The sequence below is a fragment of the Seriola dumerili genome, unplaced genomic scaffold, assembly GCF_002260705.1.
Source record: "Seriola dumerili isolate Sdu_G_001 unplaced genomic scaffold, Sdu_1.0 BDQW01000025.1, whole genome shotgun sequence".
NCBI classification, from domain to species: Eukaryota; Metazoa; Chordata; class Actinopteri; order Carangiformes; family Carangidae; genus Seriola; species Seriola dumerili.
Window position 1 is genome coordinate 15,370,039 of NW_019174280.1, and position 15,199 is coordinate 15,385,237.

Here is a 15,199-nt window from a genome sequence, read left to right on the forward strand (position 1 = left end):
AAGGACCAAGGCCTCAGATGGATCTGTTTCATACAGAACGCGGGGCAGCTGCAAGAGACTGTGACACTTGGAGCTTCATGCTCAGTACCCTCCAGTATTCAAGTGTGGACTTCCCGGAGGGGCAGCATAAAGCAGGACGCAGTGTGCTGGACAATGGGACAATGTAAGACAATCTTTCCACAGTGAATAACCATGCTGCCTTTTGAACTTTGTAAAACCAAAAGATATTTTTTGGAGAATTCATCTCAACCCTTATGAAATATATTTTATAATATTTAATAGTTTATTGATGTTGTTTAATTGTGTTCTCAAGTATGGTTTATTATGAGCTATTTTTATACTTGGCGAAGGTTGTCTGGCACCTCAGGGATGCAATCCTAGTGTTTCTGTGTTTGGTTGATGTATTTGCTTCCTAAGAAGGGGATCAGCCCATTTAAACAGCTATGTCAGCATTTAAAGAAAAGAATTAGAAATATCATATAAAGAGCCTCAAAGAGGTTTCCGTGATTTAACCTTATTTTTGATACAGTATGTTTAATTCACAGTGCAGTGCCTTTTCTAGCTATTAAGTCACTGTTTTCAGGAGTGCAGCTGGCGTATTACTGAATAACTGGTCAAATGATTTATTAATTGGAAATATCAAATTCATCTTGTCATATATGTTTTCCCTTTTACCTTTACTGTTGCTTTGCTGAAGTGGGGCATGTGTAAAACCCTGAATGTCTCTGTCAAAAGTTGCACTTGCTATCTCACCAGATGTAAATGTACGTGATAAGATTGTGCCGATTTTGTGCAAGTGAATTTGTTAGAAACAATTCTTTTTGGTCCTCACCTTCCAGTCTCGTGTCAACCGTGCCCTTCTTTCAAAGATACCAGTGCTAAACAGATGCTTGCGGTTATTGCTGCTCATGGCCATCTGAAGAAGGAACAAAAGCACTGCAAAACAAAATTGGTTCTCTTAAATCACATTGCAATATAAACTATTGTCAATCCAGCTCTGTTTTCTGCTGCCCTGTATTCAAGCATAGAAATTATTTTAGTTTTCATAAAAAAAGCTTGGTATTTTCCAGACTGAGAGTTTAATTGAGAGTACACAGGACATATTAGGGTCATCCATATAAAGCCACTCTATATAGTTTTATAAAGACAGTTCTGGTGTTTAAATTTGATTGATGGGATTAAAATGTGCCATTAGCTGGTAAAGTGAGACCAAAATATGACTCCTGTGCTTGGAATAAACTGTGTTCAAAAATAACCTAGCCATGTCTTTTTTTAAAACTATTTCACATTTCTTTCTGAAATGATGGTTTGCATTTTAAATGCCACTTCAAAAGGGCACAGTGCTTGTGTTATCATCCAGTTATGCTCAATGTTTGCAGCGTTTTGTGGCACTCAGGATATAATCTAATAATTATTTTATTAATGCAAGTTTGGAGAGTAAACACACAATACAATGAGGTAATCATGAACTCACAAGCTTGTTTTTGTTATGACCTGTGGGCCAGTGCCATTTCTACCATTGAGATTTATTGGTGTTGCTCGCCCCCTGGTGGTAAACATTGGGCCATACAGTTTGTATGAATAGTACGGATAAAAGAGACCCATTTATGTGCTATTTATATATATAGCAAATCATTTAAAGACATGTCTTCTTTGATTGAATCCAGCAGTTAAAGGCTTGACTGAATTAACGCAAATTAATTTTATAGAGAACCGAAGAGGACAAACTATTTTACTTTTTATTCATTAATTAATTTAACAGTATTAATTTCTTATCAATCTAGAAATTACTTTATTTCCTTGGTTTTTCACTCTGAACTTCCGCTAAATTAGCTGTCACTTTCAGAAATATCTGTTGACTTTTTTAAAACTTTTTTGTTGCTGTCGTGCCGTTTCCATGGATACTATAAACTTAACCACGGTGGGGCTGTCGCTTTACAGAACAACAAAACCTGGTTAAAGCCGCAAATTACACGAATATAATACCCAACTGTTTACCAGTTTGTGGAGCTGAGGAAACAGGGAAGAAAAAGCTCAAGTCGAGTAATGTCTTGGCACTGGAATAGCCATGGATTACCATTTTTACCAGGATACACTTTTCGGGATGTGACGGTAAGATTGTTGCTAAGGTAAACATAAAACCAGGATGATTTAAAATGTTCTTTTATTAACATAACGTAAGGTTCTTACGTCTGAGCAACATTAGCCAAATTGAAGTCATCCGCAAGAAAATTTGCTGTTCTCCTTCTGTAATTCAAATGTCATTCCTGTATTCCTCCAGTTCGTTTAACTGGGTTATACACTTAGACACTTTTGACATGATATTCTTACCTGAACAAGGCTGCTGTTGCTGACTGTTGTTAATGCAAAGGGACTTAAATAGCTTGTGTTAATATCTCTAATTAATTTTCAATGAAAAAAAAATGTACACCTCTGTTAAGGTGTTGACAAGTAGTTACATTAACTACTTAACATTCAGAAAGAGAGACTAATTCAGAAAGAATGGTGATGTTAATCCACATCTAGGTTAGTCTGTATGTCATACAGCAGTTTCTGTAGTACAGTATTGTGTTGTATGTGACCATAGGCTCACATAATGCTTTGCTTTGAATTTGATTAAATTCTTCAGTTTATATTTCTATTGTGATTTGCCTGATCTAATTCATACCTTCTTCAATGATCCTCCCTCTGCAGAAGTCAGCCTTCCATCGGCCCCAGACACTGGGCTACAATAACGGCTATGCTCTGCCCCGTCGCCCCATTGCTGGCATTGGACAGGATCCTCTTTTGTCAGAGCAGCTGATCCAGCAGGAGATGAGTGAGCTGGCCTTTGAGACACCAGACATTACTTATGGCTCCTCTGATGAGAGCCTGTCTGAAGACTTCATCCCAGCACATGTGGCCCTTGACAAGAAGGTACAGTAATACCTGAAAGTATATGACTAGTATTCGCTGATTTTTGCTTCTGTCCAGTCAACTGTCTAATTCATTCATACACTGTTTGTCTGTTCTGCACCAACCGCTTGTCTTGTAGGTGTTGCGCTTCTATGCATACTTTGAGGAGGACATCCTGTATTCCCCTGAGGAGGTGTACCGCGTGCGCCCCGTGGTCATTTACTACTACCTAGAGGATGACAGCATGTACATCTACGAGCCTGTGGTGGAGAATTCTGGGATACCGCAGGGAAAACGTATCAAACGGCAGCGTCTGCCCAAGAATGAACATGGAGAGCATTACCAGTGGAAAGACCTCAACCTTGGCATGGACCTGGAGATGTTTGGAGTCAAGTACCGTATCACGCAGTGTGATGCTTTTACAAAGGTACAGCACTCACCTATGTGATTGCTTTCTCTTTTTCAGTATTTTTAATATTGTCTGTGTCTGACACAAAAATATGGATATATAACTGTCAGTTGTTGAAAATCTACTCTCTTTCTGTGTTTATTTCTCATTCACTATATACAGGAATTCATGGAACGCGAGGGCATGGTTTTGAACGACCCTGAGCCGATGCCAGTGGATCCTTACAGCAAACGTCGCAAAATCCCTCAACCTTACTACAAAACACCCTCTGAATTTGACCGCATGCACCAGTTTCTCACTATGGACCGCAAGGTAAAGGAAATTCCCTCCATTCCTAACTCGCTGGGTAACCATTACAAACCCTAATCTGGACAGCTATCAACGGAGAAGCAGGAGTACAGTATCCTCTCCTGTCCAACCTATTTAAAAAACAAAAATGATCTGCTTGTGTAATTTTTTATCTCAGCCATAATGTAGACTGCAGTTAGAAGAATGAAAAAACTTCTAATGTGAATATGGATTAAGAGACCTCTCATGATAGCACCACCAGTGTGTGTATTATGTATCAGTGACAACAACTTGGTCATCTATCTTAACTAAAACCATGTTATTTAATATTTTTTATATTTTATGTCTCTGCATCTTAATGTTGAGCCTGTATTGACAGTCATAAATAAAGTCAACTGCAGAAAAAAAATGTTGCATGCCAGTTCTACAGTTCTACTGCTCTTTTTCTTATTGGTCAGGTACTGCGTTTCTTCGCCCTATGGGATGATACTGACTCTGTGTGTGGGGCAACTAAGCCAGTTACCATCCACTATTACCTGGTGGACGACACAGTGGAGATCAGAGAGATCCACGAACCCAACAGCGGTCGGGATCCCTTCCCTGTCCTGATGCGCAGGCAGAAACTGCCCAAGATATTCAAACCACGTAAGATGCAATGCCATATCACTTATATATATATATATATATATATATATATACATTTCCTTATATCTTATATTTAATATCCTTATGATCTAACACAGTGCAGTGAAGAAGTATAAAGTCAGATGCTTTCATCAGGTGCCTCTCTGAATTTAGTCATATTAGTGTGCAGACCTTTAGAGGTTGGCAAAACTGACATCATATGAACAATTGCTCTGCATTACTTTATGCACTAGATGACAATCATGTATCTAATCTATGTAGCACACTTCATACAAAAGGATGGAGCACAATGTGGGTCACAACAGTATACATAGAAAAAGACAGATAAAAATGTAGGATTGTTAAATATGAAGGATTTTCTACATGAAACAACATGAAAGAGATTTAAAAACAAAAACATCAAGTAAATAACAATATATATTATTGCACAATGATCAAGTGGTGCCATTTTCTTATTTCATCGCTACATAATTGTTGTCTTTCCTATTTCTTTCCAGAGCCCTTCCCCAGCTGTGTGCTGGAGGTCTCAAAACATGAAGTGGATGAGTACTACTCACCCAAAGACTTCCAGGTGGGTCACACGATGAAGCTGCGGGGCCGTCGCTTTTTGCTGTATGACTGTGATCGCTTCACTAAGGAGTATTTCCAGAAGAACCACCCTGACATGGAGATAAAACCTACTGACGTACCAAAGAAGGTTGACATGCTTCAGAACAGGAAGAAGGTGAGGGATGACTTTCATCTGTCTTTTCCTTTTCTTTTACACAACTGAAGACTGTAATCTGAATTGGTTGTGGGTATTTTTGTTGAGGTAATGTAAATAAGTATTTGCTCTCTTCCATAACCCACGTTTGTCTGTACTTACAGGAGTTTCCACCCTACAATGGCTTTGGTTCACTTGAAGATTCTCTCCAGAATTGTTTGTCACTGATTCCTGAGCCTCCCAAAAAGAATGTGCTGAAGATGCTGGAGAATGACCACAAAGTGTTGCGCTACAGTGCCAGGCTGGTGAGATGACATTTAAGGATGTGTTTATGCTGCTTCTTTGACTACGTAGTTACAAGTCACTCTCCTGCTGGTCATTCTACATTCTAACCGAGAAGTCAAAACATGATAATGTAATCCATGTTTTATTCATTGACCAAAGCCACTGACAGCAAGACAGGCCATTTCTCTGCTTGCTTTTAAAGCTGTCCTTTGTTATTGACATTCCAGGACTCCCAGAATCCCAAAGACGAAGGCCGGCATTTCATTCTGTCCTACTTCCTGTCCAATGACATGGTCAGTATTTTTGAAAAGTCCACTCGCAACTCTGGTATCATTGGTGGCAAGTTCCTGGAGAAGACGCGTATCCCCAAGCCGGGTTCCACAGTGCAAAATCCTGAGTTCTACTCACCTGCAGACTTTGCTATTGGAGCCAACATTGAGGGTGAGAGTCTCCATTGCCTAAATTGATGAGTGTGTTACGGTATCTTTTCTCCAAGAAAAAATAACAGTAATGTGTAGCTTGTGGTACCACAGTGCCATACATTACGCTGTATCCAAAATTATAACTGTTTACCTTATAAGTCAAATTTAATTTTCCACAAGGGGAATCAATACCAAAACACAAAAGCTCAACTCTTTGTCACCTGTCTCCTCTCTCTCTCTCGTGTCTATTGCCTCAGTTTTCAGCCACCGCTTCGTGTTGACCAATGCTGACCACTATGTGCTTACATACCTGGAGGCCAACTCCAGCCAGATCCCTTCTCAGACACTGGATTCTTTGCGTCAGAAGCTGAGTGTGGGGACAGCAAATAACCAGCCGGGTGAACAATATGGTAAAATACAGTCAGCTAAACATACCTCTCTTGAATTGTCTGTCAATAATACTTTTAGTCCAGTAGGTATCACTTTAAAAAACAAAAACAAAAAAAAAACTTTTGGACTAATGCAATACACAGCAATTAAAGCCCAAACTTGTATCTTTCTGTCTTTATCAGGTGATGAAGTACCAGAGCCATCTTCATGATGCCAGAGAAGGCTAGATTACCTCAAGTGTTGTTTTCTGCTCAATAAATTTGTTTATAAGAGTATGAATCAAAGCCTGCAGAATACACAAATATATACTGGACATACCATCTACTGAAATATGACAACTTATGCAAATATATAAAATACATTTCCTTTTTGCTGTTGGTGTGGTAAACTTTTAAGTACCCTTTTTATTTTGGGTATATACAAAGGGGTCTCCAAGGCCTACCCTTAAAATGTTGATTGGCTATTTAAAAATGACAGAGTTATGTTTTAGATGGGCAAGCAAGTGCATTTTATGAAGAAGATTGTGTCCCTTCAGCCATATAAACAGACAGTGAGGCCAACTGTTTACTGTGTTATAAAAGAACACTGGAAAAGCAGGCAAAATTTTAATCTCCGTGGTGAGAAGTACTTCTGCATAGATTTGTCATAGATCATTTACAGGTTGGCAATGCTAGCATTCTTCAATGACGACAGTGAAGACAAGTTTTCATGTTACTACTGACAGATGTGTCAGGTGTATACAATGAATATAGAGAAGCAAGGAGAAAAATACCTCAGTTACAATACACCAAAAGTCCACATCTTATTTCAGAAAATTGCATTATTTAATAAAGTAATTAACAAAACAATTAAAAGAAAAAAAACATGGAATGGCATGCGGTAATATCCAACATACATACTTGATGCATATCTGCGAAGTGACCAGTGACAAATGGAGGATTTTAGACAAACATAAATCATTGGGAGTAGCCCGGGTCTATTTTTTGGCCAAAGTCCCTTCCCTGACAAGGTAAAGGGATCACGGTAGGGCCAGCATACAGTAAGCTCATATCATGGCATATCATCAGTAACATTTTCTCTGCTCCAATGGATCAGACCAGAAAACAAGCAAAGCCGGCTCAATGGCAAGAGCTGCAAACAGCTGCAACATCAGACAACACTACAACCAATACAGTACTTATGTATGAGGATATGCATTGACACATTCAACACTGACATGCACAGTAACATGTGTGCCGCACACTGTGTTCATTTTACATTTTGATCATCATTCTGCATACAATGGTGTTCCTTAGGGTGGGATAGCAGGCTGCGTGGATGTATAAAAATACTGATATGATGAGAAGAGTAAATGTCTGTTGGGCTCGAGAGATTTCCTTGGATTTCATTTTCCAGCATTCAAGCCTAAGTCTGTAGTGACTGAGTCTTTGTAACATCTCAGGACATAGCCAACCAGAAGCCTGGTGGTCATTGGCCACCAGCTTCCCTGTTTCGCAGTAGAGAAACCTTAGCCTGGGCTAAGGCCGCTGTTCAGGCCAGTCTGTGCATTATCTTAGGTGGATTTCAGTTTTTTGGTCCGAGGAGAGGCTCCATTCTCAGCCTTCAGAACTCCGTTTTCATGGTGGCCAACTGGCAGAAGAAGAGAGAAGTGAGAAGTCAGGGTGTCTACCAATGCAGAGCATGTCTGACATTTAGTGTGAGCTGGTGTTTTAAGTAAGGAATCATGACAAGCCACATTCCTGAAAATTGCAATATTGTGCAACTGTTATTGCCTTTCTCATCTGTAGCCATTTGTTAATAGATGAGTCAGCATCAGTGTGTTATTACGAAACACATTCGACTGGGTGTTTATACTCACGCGAGTCTCTCTTCAGTGTCCGTAGGGGTTGTTTTGGGGCTGCCTTCTTGCGAACAGCCTGTTCGTGTCTGAACTCTCTCCAGCGCCTCAGCTGGAAGCGGATAAACTTCCAGAGCAGCCAAGATTGGGTCAAACATACCAGCAGTAGAACAGTCATCCTGAAGGGGCCCAAGGCAAGAAGATTAGTACAAGTGTGTGTTTTGGAAAATGGGCCTGGCATTGTGTGTGCTGAATTAATGGAATTACTTTCTGGCCTTGCATGCGCTATTGGATCTGAAGAACATTTCTTACATTTCTTCAGGAAACAAGGCTCAGATCTAGGCTACTGTTTTAACAGTTTCATTTGCTCTCGCTGCCCCTGTTTGTGATCAGATATCCTTAATGAATGTTCAGACAAGTCATACTATAACTGCAGCTTTAATGACTCATGCTTCTATAATATTGTAATTTTGACTTATAAAACCACATTAAATCATTTGTGGAGATTTGCTTTTACTTTGAAATCCTTTTTTGTCAATATGCTCTTATGTTGTAAAACAATAAAACATGAAAAATTCAACACTTTTTTATGGGCTATGTGTATTTTAACTGTGTAGTTGATACAATAGCTGCAAAATGTAACAGCAGTGCCACAAAATAAATCATTACCCACCCCCATAGGAGATAAGCCATGTTTTTCTGTTGACTATTGTCTGCTCAGATACGGCTTTACCTAATCAGTACAGTGTTGAAGTTGCCCATTTCCCAGTCCAGCCCCTGGTTCTCGGCGCGAGCCAAACCAAACCCCACAGCCAGGAACATCAGGGTCAGAGTGACCATCCGTGTAAACACAAAGCTGGCCGCCCACAGGTCAAACCTGAAGCACAACACACAGGGAAGTTACGGTCAATAAAAAAAGAAAGTGCTGAGACAAAACCAATCAACTCCAATAAAATGAACTGTAAAAGGTGAAAAACACTGAAAACACTTAGGGAGGAGAAGAGGACATCCAGGGAGAAATGTTTGTGATAAGAATATATATCAATAAGTCTTTTAGTCAAATCAAATATTCTACAAAGCCAAAACCATTAAACCCAGTGAGGCAACTTACATTTTCTGATGGTTCTCATCAGTGAAGTAGAAGAGTCTGGCGATGTGGAAGCCCAGCTCTGACACATACTGGAGGAAGAGGAGTACCAGACCCACACGACTCAAACTACACAGGAAGGCAGAGAAGGGCAGAGAAAGGCAGGTCAGGCGGAGGTGACAAAAGAAATAACAAAACAGTGGTGAGCATCCCTGGAAGTGATACATTTTCAGACTGCTGATAAATCGCATTTCAGCATCTTTTTTTTTTTTTGTAACAGCAACAGGAGTAAAGCAACAAGAACATCAGAGGAATCGGCTGTTGCAGAGAAATACATTTCAAGGTCACTAGCTGATTTAGGGAGGTTCACACGGGACTTTGAACTTTGCAATGCTTCATCGTTGTTTGTTGTTTCTTTTCTCACTATCCATGCGTATTTCCGGATAAAACTTTGAGTTTGCAAGTTTTCAAAAGGGTCTCTGTGTCGAATGCTTACTTTAACAAATAGGCTGCAGAGATGTGCAGCAGATACAGGCAGATGTACTGCAGCTGGCGAGAAATCTCCTCCTGAAAAACAAACAGCCTTTATTAGCAAAGGCACTGGACCGTATTTTAAATCCTATAGCCTTTTGTTCTTCCTCATTCTCCGTCTAATGCACATACATGCAGAACATATACACACACACACACACACACACACACACACACACACGCGCGCAGCTTTTCTAGTCACACTTCTTAACTCTTCTAGTCCCCAGGGCCTCCTTACTAACCTTGCGTACTTTCTGGAAGTAGAGCTCCGGTAAGGCGTGGAGCCAGTAGGCCAACTGAGTGAGGTAGAAAAACTTCACCTGAAACCTAAACCAGAAATACAGACAGACAGAAGGAACGCCGGAGAACGTCAGTGCAATTATCACCGCTGCCACAGTGACACATTCCCAATTTGATCCGTTTCGCCTGACTATGCAACGGTGAAAAGAAAGAAACCTGGTTAAGTGCACTTCATTTAACTGTATTAAATTTGTTATTTTTAATCCCCTTCACACAGCTGCAAAGTGTGCAAGGTGTATGCAGAAGACTTTCTTAGAAGGCTACACTTGTAAGGAAATGATGATAAAAGACAAACTACTGCTCGACTAAAGCTGAAATACAAACCGGTCAAAGCAAGAAACTAGGGGCCCCCCCGCAAAGGTCCTTAGATTCACTGTGTGGGAGCTATGACACTAACTGAGTTGGTAAGGGCCTTAAGACAGCTCCTGCATTTTTATAGAGGACACCTTTATAATATAATACCTTTAATATTTCACTGGATATCAAGCTCATATTGTGCATATTCTTTAATTAAATTGTAGTTAATCTAAATTGAGGCCCACAGTTAATGTTTGCTCCTTGCAGATGAATCCAGCCACAAGTCAGACAAAATTATGTAATCTTCTTAAAAAAAAAAAAAGAAGGTAATCAGCAGGAGTTTGATATGTGACTTTTGCAAAAGGAACAGACACCTCACCATGCTCTAAGGTCACTAAATTATCTGTAAACGTTCTGCAAAATGCAGGTGCATTTTAAAAAAGGTAGACGGTAGAGCTAATGGTTATTAGTCAGTGCATTGATCAACCAAAAATTAATTAGCAAATTAAACTTAATAAGTTTATGTGTAAACATCTAAAACTATATTACTGTTAATCAAATGTATTTTAATGAGGAAAAAAAACATAATACAAACCAATTATAAACCATGTCATATTCTTTTTGCCAATATTACTGATCTCATGTTGATATATCACTGACAGTGCATGGTACACATCAGTCATACCTGAGGTGTACATGGGGATAGTTCTCCCAAAGGCTGCTGGGATGCAGGAGATATCCTTCCTGTGTGAGGAAATGAAAAAGAGGGACATTTCAAAATGCTTCATTACTGTCGCTCATTTGTGTGTGTGCTCAAAGTAAATACACTAGTCGTCTTTGATATGTATTAATAAATATGTGACATTTCCTTAACTGGGCAGTTGTCACACAATACAATATAATATGAGTCATCATGGTGAAGTCTCACTTACTGTTATGAGAATGTAAAAACTCCACACACTAGACACCAAGTGAAACACACACAGTTGACCCGACTCATTAAACTTGGTATTCTTGCTCTTGGAGAGGTGGAGACGCCGGTTCACTTTCTGCAACAGGAACAACACAGCAGATCGTGTGAGTGCAGCTGTATCCAGTCAGAATGGGTGGCATGTCATTGTCATGCACAAGGAAGAGTCACGGTAACACAAATAAGTAGGACAAGAAAAGACAGCCGATACTATTTATGGCCGTTGCTGAAGCGGTATTCCTTTCAAGACGTTTTAGAAAACCGTGGTGATGGAGCTAAAATAAAACCTCCAATCCGTCCTCGCTGGCCTATTTCTAAACAATGACACAAGGGCTCATACTTTCAGATAGATCAAATGCTACCCCTCTCTCTTCCTGTCTCCACAACAAGAGCACCGGAGCAATGTCAGCCCATTTTCAGCCCGACTTAGTCTATGAAACAGTCAGCACACTGGCTCATACTGCCCCTATGCTTTTGATGTGGTAGGTTTTGACCTATTCTTTGTAATGTGCCTCAAAGTGGAAGTATCAGTGTGCAAACACCTTAAGGGGGAAATAGCTCATATCCTGGTTTCAGTATACAGTGTCTTCATATCCTTGAATATATTAATAGCACACTCCTGTGCCACTGTGGGAACAGTAACCGGACCAGACCTCTTATATATTTTAAGTATTTTCCAGGCTCATCACCATCATCATCATCATCATCATCACCAGGTGACATTGAAGGAATCAAGATCCAGCTTTGTTGATAACTTATTTTTGTAACACTATGTTTTATAGGTCTGCAATTTCCAATTTTCTTGGAAAGAACTACAATTTGGCACTAACTATCTTCGAAATGGAGGTTTCAATTGACACACTTGCATTTATTTATATCAAACTAAACCTTGCATAATGTAGGAGAGTTTTTTATTCACCTGTTTCCAATAATAAATCAATGAATGTATTTATTTGGGTTTAAATGGAGCCGTTCTTTCGTAGAAATTATCATTTTTGCAATTGCATTTTCTTTCCAGGTAATGAGAAGAAAATTCAGTGTCTCTTGAAAATAATCAGTGTGTGTTGCTGGCAAAATGCTGAGGGAATCGCTCTGAGAGCCACAGAGTAACTTCACCTTTCTATGACATCTCCCATGTCACCCCATGTGATTGACTGATGCCCTGAGCCACACTGATAAGGGTACTTACATCCAGAAGATACTCCTGCACCACCGCATGGAGGATGATGGCGATGAAGAAATAGAAGAGGATGGTGGCACAGTCCTTCCATCCGTAATGGTAAAACGTCACCTCTCCCTCTGAGCACACATAGGAGGGGTCAAACACACACAGCATGTTTGCAATCAGAGGTGTGTTAAACATCCTGGAGCAACGTAATGACACTTCACTGACAGTAATGCAGTACGCAGGAACAACAGCAACAGAAGTGAAACTGTAGGAATGCCTACGAGTCAAAATAGGTAAATAGGTAATTCACTGTGAATTAAAATGAGTCTTTAATAATAATAATACTTCCTCAACTGCAGCACATACCTGGTGATAGTGTGGTGACATTGTACTGAGGCTGAATGAACAGTATGGCCGTCTTGGCTGTAGCCTGGAAATGAGATGAGATAGTGATTAACAGCGTATTTCAGTCCGAACGCAACCTCAAGAAGCCGGCCATCCGGGTGTCATCAAAAGGATGTGTGTGGGTGTGTGACGAGTGTGTGTAGGGGGACAGAGAGTAAGAATTGAAGCTTTTCAGAATACATAATGCTGTTTACAATATTGTCAGTACAGCTTCCCCCTGGCATTGTAATTAGCCACAAAGAGGTGAATTCCCTCAGGTGTGCTGCTGAAACATCCGTCGGCATGATAAGGCTTGTATCGCCCTGGGATATGGAGCCTGTAACAGAGATTCCCAAATTATTTTGTCAGGCATCCCCTATAAAGACAGATGTGCATCCCCAATCGTTTTTTTGTTTGTGGCTTCTCATAACACAGCAACGTCTACATGTGGCACCTTGTGAAGGGTTGCATGTGTGTTCAGGTAAAGTGGGATTTTCACTTCTCCGATTGTTTGAATAACCATCAAAGGCCTGAGAGGGTAAAACTTTCCAGGATTTAAAAACAAATTAGCAAAGACTTGGATTATTTTCATTACTGATTAATACTCATTACCGAATAATTGATTTCTCTGTCATTAATTGTTTAGTCTGTGGAACTGAAAAAAAAAAAAAAAAAAAAAAATAGAGCAAGTGCCCACCAAAATTTCCCAGAGCCCAAGGTGATGTCTTTAATTTCTTGTTTTGCCTCTTAAACGCAAAGTCAATTTACAAAACAACTAAAAGCAGCAAGTCCTCACATTTGTGAGGCTGGAAGCTGAAAGTAGGCATAATTGACATTTTTCTTGATGAATTATTTAAGAAATTAAAAACTGTCAAAATTGTTGTGGATTTATGAATAAACATATTGTTTTAACACTACAAAGATCAAAAAAGTGTTGGGTTTTTTTTGTTCTTTTTTAATTAACTTTTTGTGCCTCTGATGTCTTTCTTATCCAGATAATCAAGTTGTGACCCCTGGAGAGGTGCCATCAGGTTGGGAACCCCTGCATCAAAATCACAGGTGATCAAATTATAAAAATAAAGATATGATAACATTTCATCTCAATCAATTCCAGGTATGTTATAATACATCCCTGTTGAGAAATCCTATCTCAAGTCGCCTGTTTGGGCACCACAGTGCAAGAAGTCACCAGTCATTCCTTGAGCGCCAAGGCCATACAGGTGACTTGTCAACACCAAAATCTCAAATTCAAGAACAGCTGCAGCACTCTTGTTCTCTTTTTCGGAACCGAGAAAAATTAAGGAAATCCCCTGCTTCTTTTTTACTCGGCCAGCTGTGTTATCACAACCATGGTTCCGGACTGAAACTATGCTAAATGCCTGACCGGCGGCCTGGAAGTCTTGCTTGTGCACAAGTATGAGAAGCTGTTAGTAAGTGAAACACCTGATTAATTCAGTCAGTGTATGTCAGTGGTGAAATCCCTTCAGGTCAGGGCAGCCTTCAGAACAGCTGAGTCCACGGCAGCCTGCAGCAGCGGCTCAAAGATTGAGACGTGGCAGTTAACGACTAACGTAGAGTTAGCGAGGAAAAGCCATACCGCTTCCGTTTAAGCTTTTCAAAATAAAACTCACAATGACAGACCTGTTCTAGAACTCGTTCTGAGCAACAGCGAGGCTTTTAATTTGAATGCCAAAAATGATTTATTTCCTACCGAAATTTGGCTGTATAGGTTGGTGACATACATTTTGGAATCAAAATGTTGCAGCGGATTGTCTTTGCTGGAAACTGGAACAAGACTTTGCCAAGAGGGTAAAACAGGTGAATTTTATAGTAAAAACGAATCACTTTTAGTAGTTTTTGAGTAGTCACCTATGTCTTTGCCAACAGAAGAGTTTTTCCAATTGTCCCTCGGTTTAAGAAACTTTTTGGAATTCAAGTATTAGCAGCAAGACATCGAGAACTTTTTAACATGTAAACTAGAAATAAATGTGGTAAGTTGCAGTTTATATCCTGGTGTTCTGATGTAGCTCAGTCTACATCATACGATGCTACATTGGCTGCGAACCGAGCAACATTCATTGTTCAGTAAACTTGTAAAAACTGTTGCAAGCAGCCACCATATCCGCGGGACTGAAAACACTGAAAACACAAGGCTCAGATGCAGTCAAACAAGAAAAAATGTTTTTCTAACAAAGCTATAAGCCCTTTAACCCAATAACATTTAACTTCGCTCTGAGTTACATCTTTGAATGTGCAGCAGGCTTGCCATCTTAAAACAGCTGAGTGAGACGAGGGAAGAAAAGAGTTCATCTCACCTCAAACATCAATCCAATCAAAATGAAAATCACAAAACTGAAGACGATGTCGGCATGGTTCTGAATTAAGAATTCCTGGCTGAAGAAAGGGTAACTCTTGTTTCTTCGGCGAAATGCCATGTCAACTCACTGCTGTTTTCCCTGCTATTTTATAAATCTGAATTTTTCTGACTACGAAGTTCAGGAGTTAACTTTCTGGCTGATGTGCGCATGCGCGCCGTCTTAAAGGGCGAGTGCCATAAATACCTTCTTTGAGGCCATTTACACAATAAG

At 39.9% G+C, this 15,199-nt stretch overlaps 3 protein-coding genes across 3 annotated transcripts in view; 2 read left to right on the top strand and 1 right to left on the bottom strand.

The window, feature by feature from the left end:
- LOC111237497 (protein eva-1 homolog C-like) overlaps positions 1 to 1,222 on the top strand; it is an 80,914-nt gene extending 79,692 nt beyond the window's left edge. Inside the window, exon 8 of the mRNA XM_022766621.1 lies at positions 1 to 1,222. This exon is cut by the window's left edge and continues 793 nt beyond it. The gene's annotated coding sequence lies outside the window, so the exon portion shown is untranslated.
- A 695-nt stretch (positions 1,223 to 1,917) lies between these two features.
- efhc1 (EF-hand domain containing 1) lies at positions 1,918 to 6,498 on the top strand. Its single transcript, XM_022766608.1, has 10 exons — positions 1,918 to 2,112; positions 2,695 to 2,916; positions 3,035 to 3,322; positions 3,467 to 3,616; positions 4,051 to 4,237; positions 4,735 to 4,961; positions 5,105 to 5,245; positions 5,453 to 5,666; positions 5,905 to 6,057; positions 6,220 to 6,498. The coding sequence occupies exons 1-10, from the start codon at positions 2,047 to 2,049 to the stop codon at positions 6,246 to 6,248; spliced, it is 1,677 nt and encodes a 558-aa protein (XP_022622329.1). The 5' UTR covers positions 1,918 to 2,046; the 3' UTR covers positions 6,249 to 6,498.
- A 134-nt stretch (positions 6,499 to 6,632) lies between these two features.
- Positions 6,633 to 15,119, bottom strand: tram2 (translocation associated membrane protein 2). Its single transcript, XM_022766632.1, has 11 exons — positions 14,927 to 15,119; positions 12,594 to 12,657; positions 12,249 to 12,358; positions 11,022 to 11,138; positions 10,775 to 10,833; positions 9,735 to 9,819; positions 9,458 to 9,528; positions 8,986 to 9,090; positions 8,608 to 8,751; positions 7,896 to 8,053; positions 6,633 to 7,666 (listed from the first exon to the last, which is right to left on the bottom strand). Exons 1-11 carry the CDS (start codon positions 15,044 to 15,046, stop codon positions 7,590 to 7,592), a joined length of 1,110 nt encoding a protein of 369 aa, XP_022622353.1. The 5' UTR covers positions 15,047 to 15,119; the 3' UTR covers positions 6,633 to 7,589.
- Between the last annotated feature and the right edge of the window lie 80 nt (positions 15,120 to 15,199).

Excerpts from the sequence above, each read along its gene's own strand:
- tram2 (XM_022766632.1), bottom strand. The coding sequence starts at position 15,046 with ATGGCATTTCGCCGAAGAAACAAGAGTTACCCTTTCTTCAGCCAGGAA. Across the intron at positions 9,529-9,734 it reads ACTTCCAGAAAGTACGCAAG|GAGGAGATTTCTCGCCAGCT; the intron begins GTTAGTAAGGAG and ends TTTGTTTTTCAG. Across the intron at positions 8,054-8,607 it reads TTCAACACTGTACTGATTAG|GATGACTGTTCTACTGCTGG; the intron begins GTAAAGCCGTAT and ends GGGCCCCTTCAG.
- efhc1 (XM_022766608.1), top strand. The coding sequence starts at position 2,047 with ATGTCTTGGCACTGGAATAGCCATGGATTACCATTTTTACCAGGATAC. Across the intron at positions 3,617-4,050 it reads TTCTCACTATGGACCGCAAG|GTACTGCGTTTCTTCGCCCT; the intron begins GTAAAGGAAATT and ends CTTATTGGTCAG. Across the intron at positions 6,058-6,219 it reads CCAGCCGGGTGAACAATATG|GTGATGAAGTACCAGAGCCA; the intron begins GTAAAATACAGT and ends TGTCTTTATCAG.